Below are 18,183 nucleotides of genomic sequence, written 5' to 3'. Positions count from 1 at the left end.
TGTGTTTTTCAAAACACAAACAATTTACAGAATTAATTGCAGGATAAAGACAATAACTGTTTAGTGTCTTTAAATATCAGCTGTATTTATACTAGGCTCGAAACAGGTGTAGTAGCTCGCTAAAAGCTCGCATACACCTTGTTTCCTAGCCTCGTACAAATACAGCTGATATTTAAAGACACTAAACAGTTATTGTCTATATATTCGATAACCAATTACTTTTCTCAGTGTTAAGTTATAATATAGTTTTACATCATAACCCGACAAAATATTTACTGTTTATTTTTTCTTTCAGACTATTACCACGTTACAGGCACTATGCTAGATGATTAAGATACTGTAAGATCAGAGTCGGTGATAATAAAAAGACTGGGATTCAAAGGGTACAGGTTTGCTTTATTTAGCTATTTCCTTAAAATTATTGTCTACAAACACTTTTACGTTAATATCATACTTATCCTTCACAATTGTTATTGATAGAATTTTCCATTAATATATGAACATACCTTTTACGACGGTATACATGATATTTCATTTTGTTATAAACTGTCTCAAAAGGTGTGAAGAAAGGGAGATTGTGTACGTAGAATGGCGGCTTAGTAGAGACTTCTTATAATAAATAAACAATAAAACTTTGTGGTTCTGATTATACTTTTTTGAATTACGCAGCGCTAATGTTTTAATCTCTAGGGGTTGCAACCGTCTGGTACGAAATTATTAGCGACTCGTTCCTAAAATAGAATGATGTTTTACCATGTGTGTAAGTAAGTAGCAATTGGTAGGTCACTTAGCTTCCGGCGGGTACATGTTTATCTGATATTCAATAATTAACTGTGGGCCAATATCTCTGTTTGATTTTCGTAATAAAATTAATTTTTGTTGTTAAATTGATGGCATCAAGTGATTTCTTTTCAATAGGGAAAATTTGTCGCTAACAAGTCTCGACGTTTCAGATACATATCGCATTTAGCCTAAACGATTTTGGTCATAAATGTCATGTGTAAACTTCGTCAAGTTATCCCAGACAACACTTATCCGTGTGAAGCAGTCGTATTTACACTGTCACAACCTTAAAGCTCAGTAAATATTACATTTAGTTAATAAACAATACTTATTTAGGGTAATGACGGTTGCATTATCTTAATAAAGAAATTATTGTGAAACGGTTTCAATTCACCGTCATAATATCAAAGAGTTGAAATAATTTTCTTCAGAGTGTAGCTAGGTTATTGTGTTTTTATTTAAAACAAATGTCTAGGCTCTCAAAATATTGCCTTATTTTTTCTACGTAGTCCACATTAAGTGTTTGCTGTTCATAAAAGTGATCTACTTGTCACACTAGAAAGCAACATGCATGCACTGGATATGTGTGTGTTTTTTCTCAAGTGTTTTAAGAAATTTGTGTTAAGCGTGACATGAAATGACTATATTTGATTTTTTAATCTTCAGCACCAAAAGATTCCAGTACTTTAGGGTTTTCTCCTATCATTTAACATCATACTTCATCACCATGTTTGCATTATTTGTATGAAATACCAATTGCAATTCTATACACAGAGGATACTAGTCTGTATAAATAAAATTTAACTAAGTGGGTTAAGTTTAGAATAAGTATATATATTCATTTTTTTTTTATATTAGCCTTTAGATAACAGATGAATCACAAAAAAAGTTTATAGCATTTTTTTAAGAAAGTATACACGTGGTTAAGTTTGTATAATGCACTCTGTCAGACCCTTGTTATGTATGTTTATTGATGTCTACCTGATAATTATCTATATCATAAAAGTCGCATCGTTTTATTATCATATTTTCATTGAAGAGTGACCTATTTTGTCATTGAGAAACAAATATCGTATATTCGGTTAATTTAATAAACAAATAACCATATTTGTTATTGGACGATGAAAGTCATTCGCCGTTCACATGATAGAGTAAAGTTGCAAAAAGGCTTCAGTGATGGTGTTATATGAGCAAAAATAACTTTCATAGAACCTTTTTCCAACAATTTTCGACTACGATGGGTTTAATGATTCTTTAAAGTTTTTTGATGTATTCGCAATTTATTCGTTCGTTTCACCTTCTACTATTAATTTACCTAATGAAGAATGAATAAGAATAATAATAATAGTTTATCAATTATTTGTCTGATTTGATTATGGAAATATAGATTGATTGTTTTTGTATTTTTCATACAGAACATTCCAAATGTTAGGGAGAAAGTTGATTTTGTTTACCTTAATAAGTTGAAAACACTTTAAAACGAAATGTTTACGGGCGTTCTATTGTTTTATACAGCAAAATTGATAGGTGAGACAGGGATCTATTTTACTACTTTTGGAAATGTCTGTACCGAGTCATGAGTTGTTGTCCATTCGTTTGATGTTTTTATTATTTGATTTTGTCATTTGATTAGGGACTTCCGTTTTGAATTTTGCTCGAAGTTCAGTATTTTTGTGATTTTACTTTTTACCTTTCGTAAAAAAAGCAGCGTTATTCTATGTTTGAAATTGGAAAATATTGGCAGATTTTTTTTGTGTTTTTTTGACTGATAACATGTCTGTCTTAAGTTTTCTGTAAATATATTTACAGATTAGATTATTAAGAAACTAGGGGTAGAACTACCTCATACAGAGATTACCTTTAATGGATTATGCTATTCTTTCTTTTTTTTATTCGATTTCGTCCGGTTTGAACCTCCTTGTTGTCTACACTATTTGGGTATTGTGAATAACACGAGTTTTTCATAGCCCGCTTGTCCTCTATTTGATTTTTTTTTCTTTTTTTTTCTACAGATTCAACAAGCATTGAAATCTATTTTGTCTCAAGTTGAAAGAAAGTAGTAGACATTTCCTGTCAAAATCATACATTATCCGGACAAATTTGTTGTGCTAAAGAAATCAACATATCTTTAGTTGCATATTAGAGCACACTGGTTCTCGTATTTGATTAGGCCTTTAACTTTTGTGGATTCGAGAGTCACGAAACGCGCGTCGGACGTCAATTCAAAATTTAATCCTGGTACCTATGATTAGTTTATTTCCGGAAGTTGGGTATTTCAAAAACAGGTACTACAAATCTTGGCAACTGGGAAAAATGTGCCCTCTTATCTAATATCCTATTTTTTGTATTTTGTATTAATTCAAAAGAAACGTTTAAAAAGGGTTCTACAGAGATCAAAAGTCAGTAAACTTTCATTTGATACCAAAAACGTTCCAAATATTTTACTTATTGACAGCTATGAAAAGTAACTATATTGTTTAAAATATGTACTGCTTTCTTGTGTTTTTTTCTGGTCGGGTCGATTCAGTGATTATATATCTTCAGCGTATTTAATGAAGGTGAACACAGATAGTCACTTTCGTCTTATTTGTACAATATTGCATTCTGATTTCTCAAAAATAAAATCATCATTATTAAGTTTTGCAATCCATACCCAACACCCGTGCTGATATACTTTAAATTCATAGTTCATAGGGTGTGAATTGCTCCGGGATCAAACAACTATTGATTAAATAAAACAATAATATACACTACTTAATTATTTTAATTTCAGATATACATCGTCTTTATACGTTTATCAATAAAATCTGCTAATGAAAGTGACCATGCACATTTTTGTTCATGGTAAATTTAGCCATATATTTTCTTCAAATATTTAAATTATGAATTAGCGTGCTGTTAACGTGTGAACTGTAAGGTTAAACAAAAACGTAATGATTAAATAATAACTCTCAGTATTATTTGTACAAAGGAAAATCTTACACGAATATTTCTGTTAAAACTTTAGACTGATACTGATCGAAATAATTGTGTCTACAATTAGAAAACGAAAATAAAAATTCTTGATTATTGATAAAAAAAACATGTATATTGTTTCAGAAAAAGGGAGAAGGTTTGGATCCATTAAAACGTTTAATCCCGCTGCAAATGTTTGCACCTGTCCTAAGTCAGGAATCTGATGTAAAGTAGTTGTCGTTTGTTTATGTAATATATACGTGTTTCTCGTTTCTCGTTTTGTTTACATAGATTAGACCGTTGGTTTTCCCGTTTGAATAGTTTTACACTAGTAATTTTGGGGCCCTTTATAGCTTGTTGTTCGGTGTGAGCCAAGGCTCCGTGTTGAAGGCCGTACTTTAACCTATAATGGTTTACTTTTTAAATTGTTATTTGGATGGAGAGTTGTCTCATTGGCACTCACACCACATCTTCCTATATCTATATGATGTTGATGATGTTGATGCTGGTAATATATTAATGTTTAACGTCACGTGGCAAGTATTAAATATGTTAGAAGATTATTTGAATGTGAAATGCATATGAACACTGCTTTATAATTGACCGACACGAGGACGTTTTAGTCGGAATTTAAACATAGTCGTTCCCGAGGAATACCTTATCTAAAATACATGTCCCTCCTATACAGACATATCATTCTAAATTCGAGGTAACCGGCATTTACTCTTATTCATTATAACTGCGTATTCAGCGTATAACAAGTACATAGAATTGTGGGCTTTTGATTTAACCCAAAACCTCACGCACTCGAGGCAGCATGCTGTCATATGATCCCTAAGGCGGTTATATAGAATATACAAGCGAGAATAGTTATCAAAAGTACCAGGATTATAATTTTATACGCCAGACGCGCGTTTCGTCTACATAAGACTCATCAGTGACGCTCATCAGAGAAACTGTACCAACATGCTTTGGTAATGTTAAATTGAATTTAACCTGGGATTATATCACCTGATCTGATGATAGGGTTGGAGTATTATCTATCATCTCTGATAAAGATAGAGAAATTGTTGTTTAGTATATCAAAAAGAAATGTGGTTTAAAGCAATTCGAAAGCATATATATGGAGTTACATGTTGTCATTTATAAGTCAAGATTATTTTGAAATGCACTCACTGTTAAAATTATCTTAATTGGTGATTTATTTATTTGTTAAAGATTAATGCTTAAAGTTATAACAGCTCACTTTAAAAAGTGAAATCACAAAACTACTACTAGTAATCTTCTAGGAAATTTCAAAATGGTCCCTAATCAAATGGCAAAATCAAAAGCTCATATACATCAAACGAACAACATATTTCTGATTTGGTATAGGCATTTCTTATGTAGACAATAGTGGATTTAACCTGGTTTTATATCTAACTAAACCTCTCACTTGTATACAAAAAACAAACAAAACAAACATATAAATCTATATACTTAACCTATATTTTTGGCTCATGGCTGGATATATTTAGTTACAAATTGTGTAATTGACTCGGATATGATTGCTATACCCTCACATAAAGCAAATTAGTTTTCCTACTTGTGGGATCCTCTGAAACATTTTAAGGCTTAAGAACCGGTATAGCATATACATTTCCCTAAGGATTTGTGTAACAATGATTTATATATTATATAAATAGATTTAAGGGATTTGAACATCAATAATCCAGTATGCTGTTCTAATTTATGTATAAGGCGGCCTTAGTGTAGACCGTACACGAACAATTTTCTTAGCTGAAATCCCGTCTACCATTTTCTAGTTAATTATCATTATTTTATGCAAATATTAATAATAAGCATATCCACTTGATATGAGCAACATGACGGATACCGATAGTGAAGAGAAAATTGTGTACCCTTTCAGAACACATGTTTTAACTACTGTTCCTGCTAATTCTTAAGTTTATTGTTTTGTGGACGACTACACGTTTATCTTTCGGCTTTTTCTTTTAGTTTGATGTTGGCTGCCTTTCAAGTGATGAATATAACAGTAGTTTTTCATTCGTTTCATATGTGTGAGACTTTGATTTTGCTCTTTGTTAACTTTTGTTCCTTTTAAAAGCTAAATATCTAAATTGCTTATCTCAATTCATCTTGGTTATTTATAATATTATCTTATATTAACAAGCAGCTAAATCTTTTACATTGAAAAGTAAAGTGCCGTTAATAATGTTGCTCAAAAGTAATAATTTTAACTTCAATGTGACGTAATACTTAACATAAAGGATGTGACACTGCAGTGTTGAGGTTGAACTGTATCATCATTTCTGACTTTATATTCGTAAAATTTAGATTTCATGTTTACAAGACGATTAAAGGGTATTTGATACTAAAGTGATTACCCTTAGCTGAAACAATTTAAAATGTTATCATTTGTCAATTTTCATTTTAACATAATAAAATCTAACGCCATAAGTATTTTGCATGACTGTATTCAGTTCAGAAGGTACTGATTAAGATAAATGACTAAATTTAGGTTTAATTAAATCTCATAGTAAAATATCAAAGTATTTGTTTTATTTTTGTGTGTTAGATTAAATCGTTGATGTTAGATGTGATTATAATTTTATGAGGTACCCACCCATTCAACCTACGAGGCAAAATTTGTGCAACTGAGTAATCAGACCCCTTAGATATTTCAGCTAAATGTGAAATCGTAAGATACTTAGCTTCCCAGTACAATGAAAGTCTATACACAGATTTGATTTTGTTCTTCTTAAAGTGAAAGTAAGAAAAACCGAATACTTTAACTGTTATACGTATTCATTCAGGGCTTTCCCATTGATTAAGAAAAATAGTCATTAATGGTATCAATGAGAGTAGACCTAATGATGCTTGTACTTCCACGAACGGTATACAACTAGGAAATGTGAGCAATTTTTTTTCTAAAAGAGTTTACTTTTTACAGAAGATTTGTAATGACAAAATAAGTTCATCAAAGATGTCAGTTTTTTTATAATTTAGTAGACCAGACCAAGTGAATGATTATGACCTTATTAATGATTTAGTATTTCATGTCTACGTATGCTTAGGGGTAGAAAAGTTTGTCAGATAATACAACAGTTTGCCAACAATAAATATATATAATAATTAGTAAAATAATGACCGAATCTATTATTTTCAAATAAACACAGAAGCACTTGCTAGTAAAATGGCATCTTGTCTATGATTATGACCTTGTAGTTTGTAAGCTATATCGCCTTTTAAAAAATGAATGATATTGCTGTTTTCATGAATGTCATGAATATCCAGAGTGTCTTAATATATGTGAGAATAAATAAAAACTTACACCAATTTTTTTTCTATATATCTGGCCCTTACTAGATATTGCTGCAGATTAGTTTTTTAAAACCTCATAAAGTGGACCGCAAGAAAGACCAATTTTCGAGACCCGTTTTTAAAGAACTATTAACATGTTTTAATCAATAAAAGGATAAATCATGTAAGTCAAATGATGTTTCGTGTAGCTAGTGTTTGCATTCTTATATTAACACCCAAAAATTGCGTTTGAAAGTCTATCATAATGGATTAAACATAAAACATTATCTCGTTTAGTTAATATTTCCAAACCATAGGACTTTAATGCATTTAAGAATATTGGTATTAGCGTAAAGGTTTTGACTCCTATTTGTCTGCTTCTTGCACTTAGATTTGGAGTGAACACAGTATCTGTATAAAGTTTAACTCAGCACAGTATGTTGTGTGAATGTGTGTGTGAAAACATATTGATTCAATCGGTAAAATTCATCTCTAAGCCCGTGTGCATTATTACAGTGCTACTATTTTTAACTCAACGACGATGCAAGCCAACACTCTACTTATGAAATATTTATCGTTATAATATCGATGACCGCGCGGTCTCATGACTAGTTCTCAGTATTGGCGGTTGTGTCTTTGGTTTCTGAACAGCTTCAGTTCAAATCTCTGAACAATAGACATTTGCAGGCGTATAAATTAAATTCCAACAATGCTAGTTTTAATTTAAAAAAAAACGCCTGGTATAAACTTTGTTTCTAAATAATTGGTTTATATATTTCTACATTTAAAATCATTACCGAACTGAACAAAGAAATAACAAGATGGGTGCCGTATACGGTGCAGGAAAAGCCTACCCTTCCGGAGCACCTGATTTCATTCTCGTTTTTTAGTGGAGTTTGTGTTATTTCTTATTTATAACTTATAACTGTTGATGTAAATGTCTTTTGGTTTTACGAGTCTTTGTTTACTCCTTGGTTTTGATTGTTATTGTCTTGCTCTTTATGTATTATAATACTTAAATGAGAAAGGAGTAGGTCCGGTAAGGACCGATTTTGGCCTCAAATTTCAGATTCATCTGACGAAAGATTTTGATCTGTTTTTGAACACTTGAGTGTCTATTTCATTTGATTCAATTAATTTTTGTGAAAGTTTTTCACTAATTTAGTCATTAAAAACGTTCCGATTCAAGCTTAAATATGAAAAATCTACCAAATACGCCGACAAATGTCACTTTTCAGATGGTTTTTGTCAAAATGGGAGTGGCCGCATCCGTGTTCATCCTCAACCTTTATATATGTTATATATCATCATCAAATACAACTTACATTCAAATATGTAGGATTAACACGAATGTCGTCACTTTCGATTTACATGGAAACTGTCTAAAATTTAACTAAACTGTTAGAATTATAAAGATTTCAGTAATTTAGCATGACTAATTGGTGCTAGTACCCGATATATCTGCATTGTCTTGTGAAAAAAAGCCCATATTTATGAAGCAGAAGCTTCTGCTGTCCATTAAATAACTAAAAGTTTACATTTTAACAATTTGTAAAACTACTATATGTTGGGGCCAAAAAAAACGGGTCTTACTGGACCTACTCCTTTTAAAATACGATCTATCAAGTTATGGTGAAACTATAGAATATTTCAATATCTGTGTATTTACTCACATTTCTTTTTAGATTAATGTAAATGAAATTATCCTTAACTAGCTGCTTCCTGTTTCAATTTTAGGATTTAATTCTCGGAAATCTTTGCTTCTTTTCTTTGTATGCTTCATCTATAACTTATATAAATTATTGATAGTATTAAACTCCATAGATCCATAGGTTAACCGATCCAATCACCTGAATTAAAAAAATTGAGATTGTTCAGCATTGTAATGAAAATCCGTTAAATAATAAAAAGGACTGAAAATTTATTACAAAAACTATTACTTACCATTTGACAAATAATATGTAAAAACATTTTTAAATGAAAATGCAAATGCAAAATGGTGGTGATATCAGGTCCATCCGCATTCATTGTTTTGGTATTCGACCCTCCTCTGAAAATTCGAATTATTTGGAACGAACATCCTTATTTTATTACACAATTGTTAACCTGTAGGTTAATTTACATATTTATATAAATATACATTGTATTGGTTTACTTAAAGTTTAACTAACATTGTTGGTTTTTTTTATTTTCGTGCTCATATTTAAACAGTTTTATAGACTTTGTGTACAGGTGAAACTAAACACGCGAAATTTTTGTCGTATGTATACATAGGAGACTAGCTACTAATGTCAGCTATGAATCTTTCTTTCTATCAAGAGCTTTTATAAACTGAATTAAATTTTCTCACTGTAATGTTAAATTTAACAAATTATAAATTAAGCTTTATTCGAAATATCATATTTTGAAATATCATACGGTGTGAAAAATAAAAGTACGCAACGTTTTGAAGAAGGCGTGGTGACAAAAATTTGGTATCAATTGCCCAGATTAAACACTCTACTAAATCGATTAATTGATCAACTGACCGCCTGTATACAAGTCAACTTCTGTGTTTACCAACCCAGGGTAAAATATTGCACTCTTATCGTAACCTGATCAAATTTTTCCTAATACTTGCGGATTTACCGTTGTAACGGGTAGATCGTGAGAAAAAAATTTAGTTTTAACTTTAAACAAGGGATTTATAACTTGTTAAGGTAAGATATGGAGATTATCACTTGTTTTCGATTATATCTTTTGTAATTTATTACGGTGAGAGTTAAGATCTGAGCTTTTGTCAGTTGATCTTTCTTAAAGATATAACATTATCACGTTCCCTCTTTTGTTTTAATTGAAAATAACTTTGATTCTTTTTTTTTACTTTACATTCCTATTTTGAAGTACATTGTTTTCTTTTTTCAATATTCAGTTAGCATTGACCTCCCTAATTTAATAGGAAAATCTGTCGGGGTTGTTACTCTTTATAGAAGTAATCATTTTAAATATTTGCTATCAAAATCAAAATACATGCAACATAGCACCCATTCATCGAGTTGCACTATATGGGAATAGTGTTTATTGCAATCGGTACATGATATTTGAAAATCAACGGTAAATAGAAATACGCTTGCCTTTATTTAATGCTTTTACATTTTTGGACTGTCTTTGTTTTTATCACTACCAAAATATAGTAATTGAAAATTAAGTTAGTTTTGAATTTGATTAAACTATTAACCAACAATAAATCAGATCGCATGTCTATTAAACCTTGCTTGCTACTTTATGCATTTTCAAAATAAGGTATGAGCATTTAGCCTTACAAATATTTGACATCGAGCTATTGAAGGTTATGCTAGTTTTTAAACTATTCTTTTAGAATCGGTATGTCCTCTCGGTAAACTATTCAAACGTGTTCAACTTTTCTCAGATTTCAAATTGTAGTAATTTTCTGATAAATCATGTTTAAACTTGAATTAAACGTATCTGTAAGTATCTGAATAGTTAAAAATATGTGGGTAGAATCTTAAGAGGTCGTTCTTTACAGTACTTGTCTTAAGAGTAAAAAAAAATGTATTTCATTTTTTTAATTGGTGGAATTTAAATCATAATTCGAAAACATTTCCATGGCAACAAACTGAAGACGACGAAAAGACAAATATGTTCCCAAAACACAAAAAAAACATAGTTAGCTAAAGACTGTGAAACATGAACCTAACAATAAGCATTGAGAGTGGTCACATGTGCTCTGTTATAGTCTATAGATCGTGCCACAATACTGTCCTCTGTCGTATTGTGCATGATTAGTACAAATTCGGTGGTTGCTACTTTTTAATATTGAGTCTTATTTTGTCGATTAGATTATTTTTTTACAAGTTAACAATATTATCAATTATATATTTTATCATTTCAAGAATCATTATGGTAAAGATAGATTGATGATAAGTTTATGATGTTCATTCCCGATTAGCTTTTAAATCTTAAATTTCCTTAAGCTCAGGACTCAGTTAGACATAAACTAGTGCTGACTGTTTCCAATGAATGAAGAAATGTAATACAATTGACATCAATATTTAATTGAGTGTATCAATTTTTATTATTTTCACTCATTCTTGTATCAAGAGACCAGTTCAGATTATATTAAAAATTATCCATGTGATCATTTATACATATGTGTGGGATTATCACAGGTTCTAAAAAAGATTTCATTACCATTTTTACATATTGATATACTGATGATTTTCTTCATAAATTATGCCATTTAAATCGTGTACTTTTGGGGAAATTTGTGAATGACCCATAATGATCAGCCTAATTATATAGGTTATCATTACTTGATGCAAAATTAATCAGGCGTAATGTGCCACGTCAAACAAGTGAATATAATTACATATTGTCAAGTTTTAAATTATTCTTGTAACAATTATTCCAACAAACTTACAAATACTTGTATCAAAGAGTTGGATGGTTGCATTAAGTATGACTTAAAATTTGACAAAACGATTAGAGGTAAAAAGATAAGTCCTTCATAAAAAAAATATATACATTGTATGCGACTACTAGTATAGTTTATACCATCAATCAGAACTGAAAGTTGTTCACTAAAACCATTTTCAATATACATCTTATTGAAGTGAGACAACCCATATCGATGAGACAGCGTCTATTACGTGATCACTAGCCTATCAACATAGAGGTTTAGGCAAGGTTTGTTCGATTTTGATCTCAACAGACAAGGCCTTACGGTCATAAAACTTTCGAGCGCGATTTTTGTACTCAGACTCAAGAATCAACCAATCAAATTACTGGATTTTGTGTTTCGAGTTCTTTTTTTGTACTCGGAGTACTGAGTAAAGTTTTATGACCGAGAGCCCAGGGTTTCCAAAACATAGCCAAGTGTGATGAAAGTGGCGTTTAACACCGACAATTAATCAATCATATCTAACTAACCTTTTCTTTGATATTAATTTTTTTGTGTGACAAGTATTGAGATAATGGACACGTTTTGTAGGAATGTGGTTTGCTATTCAAAATATTATACCTTGTCTTAGATAAAACAAAATATCTAAAGATACAGAAAAACAGAGGTCGTCATCATGAAGATATATAAATCAGATATATTTTATGCTTATTTAACCTATCTGTCAACTCAATTCAGTAAACTAGCTACATATTTGAAGTGCATTTACTAGATGTGGAATGACATAATTGATACTTATATAATAATCTTTGTCGATTTGACATGCTGTCAATCTGATTGTTATCTACCAGCAGAACAAAACACGAACGGAACAAAATATCATTGCCCGTTGATGACCCAATGCGCTCCTAAAACCTTTAAAATGCTCTATTATTTTTTATTTAAAAGGTGACAGATTATGTTATAGATATGTCTCATAAATAATGTAATGAATACAAATCCTTTTACTACAGTACAACTTGATCTGCATCAATTTGTACGTGATGTATAAGACACAAAACCAAGGTCGGGTATATATAAGGGTAATTGTTGTGTTTTTTTAAGACACCTGAATATAACTTACAAAGTAACGTTCAGTCGTACAATAATGAAAATCATATTCTATTTTGGTGGTCATAACGTTAAGGACAAAAAAACTAAAATTTTGACGTTCAATGCTATCATCAGAAATAGGATGCTTGAAAGATTAAATCTGACGTTACGTCATGGTTACACACAAGGATAACAAATCTAACAGTCCAACATAAAATAAGTTTCAGATTTTTTTTATTTGATTTTACTTTCTTACTTTATCTTTTTACCTTTTTATTGAAATTAAAAAGAAACATATATTTTCGTTACATGTTTGTCATTTTCGAGAAAAAGTTTTTACAATTTTCAAAACACACCTATATATAGGTATATATTTCCATTCGAGGCAAGTTGATGTTTTGATATTATCCCAATACATTTAGGATTTTAGAACATCGGAAAGCTACTGTTGTCTGAAATATTTTCTTTTCAATAAATTACAACTAATTGTTTTCAGGGGGAGGTTAGTGTACTAGTTGATTCTCCCGTCTACAAGGTATCGTGTATGAAAACAAAAAGGTTCATGAACTGCCTGTTAGTTTAGAAAGTTCCTACATTGGCATGTTTTAAACGAAAATAATATCATTTTTAAACTGTTTTTACAGGTATTTGTGGATTTCATTTTCCGTTTTAATTTTTTTAATTTATTTTAAAAAAAATAATAGTGTTTCTTAACGATTTCTATTTAACGAGAAGTACACTACACGTATAAAAATATCTGAATTGTTTTAGTCCAGGGATACCACAGTTACATTTTAAAACCCGAAGATTCTTTTTACTATTCTAATTTTATGAAATCTTAATATCAATCAAAGTACAATCTCTCCCTAGGCATGTTTGTAATTTTAGAAATTAAGTTATAAGAGATTGATATTAAGATTAAAGACTTTTTTTCCATTTTTTAAATTAAAATAACTATTCTATTCAACTATATTCTTATGTTATCAAAATAAACGTTAAATATTGAGAAAGCACGAGATTTACATTATCAATATTCCAGTTGATATTTGTATTGTAAGTTTTATTTTGTAGCATTTACAAACTGTCAACAATTATACTAGCCAAACAATACACAGGACAGGTGTTTGTGGACCAGTCTTTGTGAAAGAGATGACCATTAAAGTCCCCGAATAAATAATTGGATGGAAATTCAATGGTCTGTAGACGTGATAATTTTCCACTATATAAGATACGAGTTGTTATAATAATCATCAATAAAAGAGTGTTATTGTTCGTTAAAAACTGTGATTTTTATCAAACAGTAACAATGTATCCATAAAATCTACGTCTAACTAGAACTGACCGCGGTCAAGTGGTTACATATGGCTTCTGGCATTTTAATCTATCTAAATAAATGTGATTAAATAGATATAAAGCTAAATTCAATTAATTTGACAGAAATACCAAACGTTTTTAAATTTAACTCGGGTGTCGTTTTTTTTATAAATAAAATGATGTTAATATTGTAATGACCGAATATTAGGGACAGATATTGAACTCATGTGTTTTCCATTAACGTATCACTATATGTTCAATAAAACTGATATTGGTAAATAAAACCTATAAATTCACGAATAGTCTAGCCGTCAAATATGTCCTTAATTACATAAAAACAAAGATTTTTTTAAGTCTGCTAGCATCTACAATGCAAACAAACGTATTGTAGTCAGGTCAACCTCCCTACCAAGGATTGCAGACACTGTTGTGGTTGTTTTTTTCAGTTACAACTAAGTAGTAACTGTGCAAATGAGGATATCAAGGGATGTCCTAAAGCTGTGTGAAATATAAACTAAAATTGTTGACAGTCCAAAACGTAATATATCATTCTATTGAACCAAACAAGCCTTATTTATAATTGAATGTGTCAGTAAAATAGCGCAGTTACAGAAATATATGACTAGCTCCCAACAAGACCCTCCTATCAAGTAACAGTATGACTAGACAATATAGCAATCTAATAATTACTTGATAACAACGTACAGTGTTCTGCTAATTACTAATAGTTCCAAAAGATGGGATCCGGAAATTAAGTCTGATTGTTTGGAGATTAATCATAGAATTATACATCATATTCACATTCTGAGCAAAAGATTGTTCCATCATCATTGTGAAATAAAAGAAAATATTGCACCAGTTTTGATGGCGTATCCAAATATTCGATCTTCATCTTATAGTAAAAATGGAATCATAGAAAACTATTTACTAATAGCTTCAGATGATTTATGAAGAGTGATGTCATACATACATCAAATTTGAAACTAACAAGAAATTTATTGTGGACTTTTTCAGATTTTGAGTTAACTTCTAAAAATAATAATCCGTAGACCAAAAGAATGCACATCTATTAAGACGCTTCTTTTAAATATCCTTAAATTTCAAAATCACAGATACAACAATCTATCATATAACTTTCTTAAGATGTTACACAAAATATCACTCTGCAAGACATCAGTCATAATATGATTGAATGATGTCTTACTTATTCTATTTAGCTGTTAAGATTTCTTTGATGTAAGAAATTACTGCAAAAACTATTGCAAAACCTACAAAAACTATTGCAAAACCTACAAAAACATTTCTCATTTGCATCTTACTATTTTTTCTCATAGGAGACCACAGGCTTACCCTCAAAATTTGTATATAAGTTAAATATCTATGTGTTTAATGCTGAAGTTAACTTTTTTATTTGACCCCCAAAAATTAGGTAAATTTACAATTGAATATGTCATAGATATGATATTAAACATTTTAGTGAAGCCATGATGACTTAATTATTGAAATGTCTTTACTTAAAGTTACTACACTTTATCATTATTTAATTTTTTTCAAAATAATAAGATCATGTTTTATATTTATGAATGCAAGAATGTTATTTTTTTCCTATTTAAGTGGTCATGCAATGGGCCTTATCATACCCAACACTTGAAATTCACATCCAAGGCAATGAATTGCCGTTGACCTTATGAACCTAAATTTTGGGTATTTTACGGTAAAAAAAAAATAACTAGTTAATAATTTTAAAAAACATTTTTTTGTGAATGAAGCTTTTTGTGAAACATATAAAATTTTACTGTTATTGATGCACTTTTCTCGAATATTCTTCCTAAAAAAAATCTCAATACCAAGCTTTTGATGACTTAAAGATTTATGATTACAATGGAGTATTTCTTAACTGGAATCATTAAAATTGCTTGAATTCGACTGCTCCCATCGAAATTGTCAAATTTGTGTCCTTCAAATGTTATTAAACTGTATAAAACTTGAGTTCCTCGTGAGTAACTTGTTGATATTATGTTATGTTTCAAATAAAGGCAAGTGTAGTACGGTGTTCAAAAGTCATAAATTGAGATTGAGAAAAAAAATCAAAACCAAGGGAAAATTATAAGCGACAAACAAAGGAACAACAGGAACACCGAGGGGAAACAAAAACAAAAGCCAGCATACATAGAAACGATCTATTGGATTGCGACTGCCATATTCCTATTTTGTTCTTCGTAGTAGAGTTCCTGTCAATTTTTGGCACTTAATATAACCAAACAGGTGCATTGCATTTTTATTAAAAATTAAGATATGTATCTAAGTTTTAGATAAATACATTGAAAAATTGCACTTTTTCATTTTTTTATTACTTAATTAGGAGGGGGAATTTATAATTCAAAAATTTTAAAATGTGTGATTCATTGTTGCGGTGCAATTATTTTATGATTTATTTCTCATGAAAAAAGAAAAAAAAGAAAAACACAGTCAAATCATAAGTAAATATATGAAAAATCATAATAATATTTAATAACGAATGGTTGAACCTTTTAACACATATACATAAATTTTTGTACTGTATTCATATTTAGTTTAATACAGTGTCGTAGAAAGAGAAATTTTACGTTTTATTAATTCTATATTGATCATATATTACCAGTTTATGGGGATATAATTACGCATCAAATTTTACATGAAAATAGCGATAATTATTCTAACAATTTGGTAAATAACGCGATTTTATTGCATTTTCGCCGCAATATGCTAAAATAAAATCAATCTTAAACACTTGTTTGAACTTAATTTTTGTCCTCAGTGACCAATAAAATTTGCCGTTCCTACTTATACCACTTAAAGGATTTTTTACTATACCGTATGAATTAGATGGTGTACAAATTTACGAAAAGGGAAAAATCAATGTCAATCAATCCTTCGGTAAAGACCGTAAAATCTAACATGCATATACACAAATAATAGGGTTTAATCGGATTTCTTCACAATAAGTAAACTGTTACTTGTCTATCACAATTCACTTCTTTTCCAGGTGTTCCGTCAGGCCAACATTTAAACTCAAGCAGTGTGGTTTTTAGCTATCTGTTGATCTTTCCGATTGTCTAAACTGAAGATATTATCAGTACTCTATAGTTTTATATGCTTTTCGTTAGTGGGCCGAACTGTCATTAAAGTGGTAGGTATAAATTTGACGTCATGTTCAGACAAACTCTCCAATCAGAGACGAGAATTATGTTTGAGTAAGGAATATGCTTCAACTGGTGTCACATGATGGTTCATCATTTTGCCGGAAAGTCAGGAACTACAAAAGTATCAGGAATACATCACTTTTCATCATGTTACATAACTGTGAACGAGAGTTGACATCGGAGGTCAAACGACATATTTACAATTTATCAGAAACATGCCGAAAAATCTTAGAGATTACAATTTTAAACAGTGGAAATAAGTCTTAAAGTATGATTTAAGTTATTTATTAAAATATATAAAGTTATTAAATTGTAATGTAGAAAATTATAGTAACCTGGCGTACAAGTAGACACTGTCAAAGTCTGTAAACGCCAAATCATAAGTACACGGAATGCTTTCAAATAGGATAATTAACAATACTCTAACTGGATATTTTGTCTTGTTCTTACTAATTGGTTCATCATTACAATGTGGCCCTACCCGAGGACCTGGAAGGCGGCGGAGGCCGGGTAAAATGACAGTTCTTGTTTATAAGCAACATGTTCCGAATGTCTCAGAAAACACAATTGGTGCAAGTGGAGTTCCAGAAGGAAAAATTTCACGAAATGATCCCAGATTTAAAGATCTTGTGAAAAATGAAAATCCCAACATCATATTCAAAGACGAAGAAGGAACCGGTTCTGACAGATTAATGACACAGGTATGTATTATTATCATTTAAAAAAAAAAATATCAATTGCTATTTTGTTATTTAGACCTAGACAAACATTATAATTTGGATGTTAAATAAGAGTGTTTTATCTGTCTACACGTGTTGATAAGTAAGCCAAGTTTTCTTTTTTTATCCTGACACGTAACAGCATAGAATTAGGGGATATTTTAATATACTGACTTTATACTTTTTGCAAAGGAATATATAATAAAAGGTCTTTGAAGTTCAGATTTTGTTTGCTTATCTTGAGTTTGCTACACGACTTATTGTGATTTCTTTTTTCTTTTCGACTTCTAAATTGCTAGTTTTCATTCTATATTTTGACTGGATTCTCTAGATCATATAGTTATATCATGACAAAATCCAAAACATTGCTAGGTTTTACAACCCGTGAAATATTGAATTCATTACTTTTTTTAGTTTAATTCTTATCAAATAGATT

The 18,183-nt window shown here is 30.2% G+C and overlaps 1 protein-coding gene across 2 annotated transcripts in view; it reads left to right on the top strand.

Moving 5' to 3' along the window:
- The first annotated feature begins 293 nt into the window (after positions 1 to 293).
- The window catches only part of LOC134707450 (sonic hedgehog protein-like), a 38,562-nt gene continuing 20,672 nt past the window's right edge, over positions 294 to 18,183 (top strand). Inside the window, exons 1-2 of one of the 2 annotated variants that reach the window (XM_063567196.1) lie at positions 294 to 383; positions 16,872 to 17,729. In XM_063567196.1, coding sequence (XP_063423266.1) covers positions 17,421 to 17,729 — 309 coding nt within the window. In that variant the 5' untranslated portion in view covers positions 294 to 383; positions 16,872 to 17,420. Of the gene's footprint in view, positions 384 to 9,582; positions 9,741 to 16,871; positions 17,730 to 18,183 lie in introns of those variants that run through there. The other variant, XM_063567195.1, reaches the window with a different exon arrangement.

The sequence above is a fragment of the Mytilus trossulus genome, chromosome 2 (assembly GCF_036588685.1).
Source record: "Mytilus trossulus isolate FHL-02 chromosome 2, PNRI_Mtr1.1.1.hap1, whole genome shotgun sequence".
NCBI classification, from domain to species: Eukaryota; Metazoa; Mollusca; class Bivalvia; order Mytilida; family Mytilidae; genus Mytilus; species Mytilus trossulus.
The sequence above is the reverse complement of the archived record's forward strand: the minus strand, read 5'-3'. Positions and strand labels throughout refer to the sequence as shown.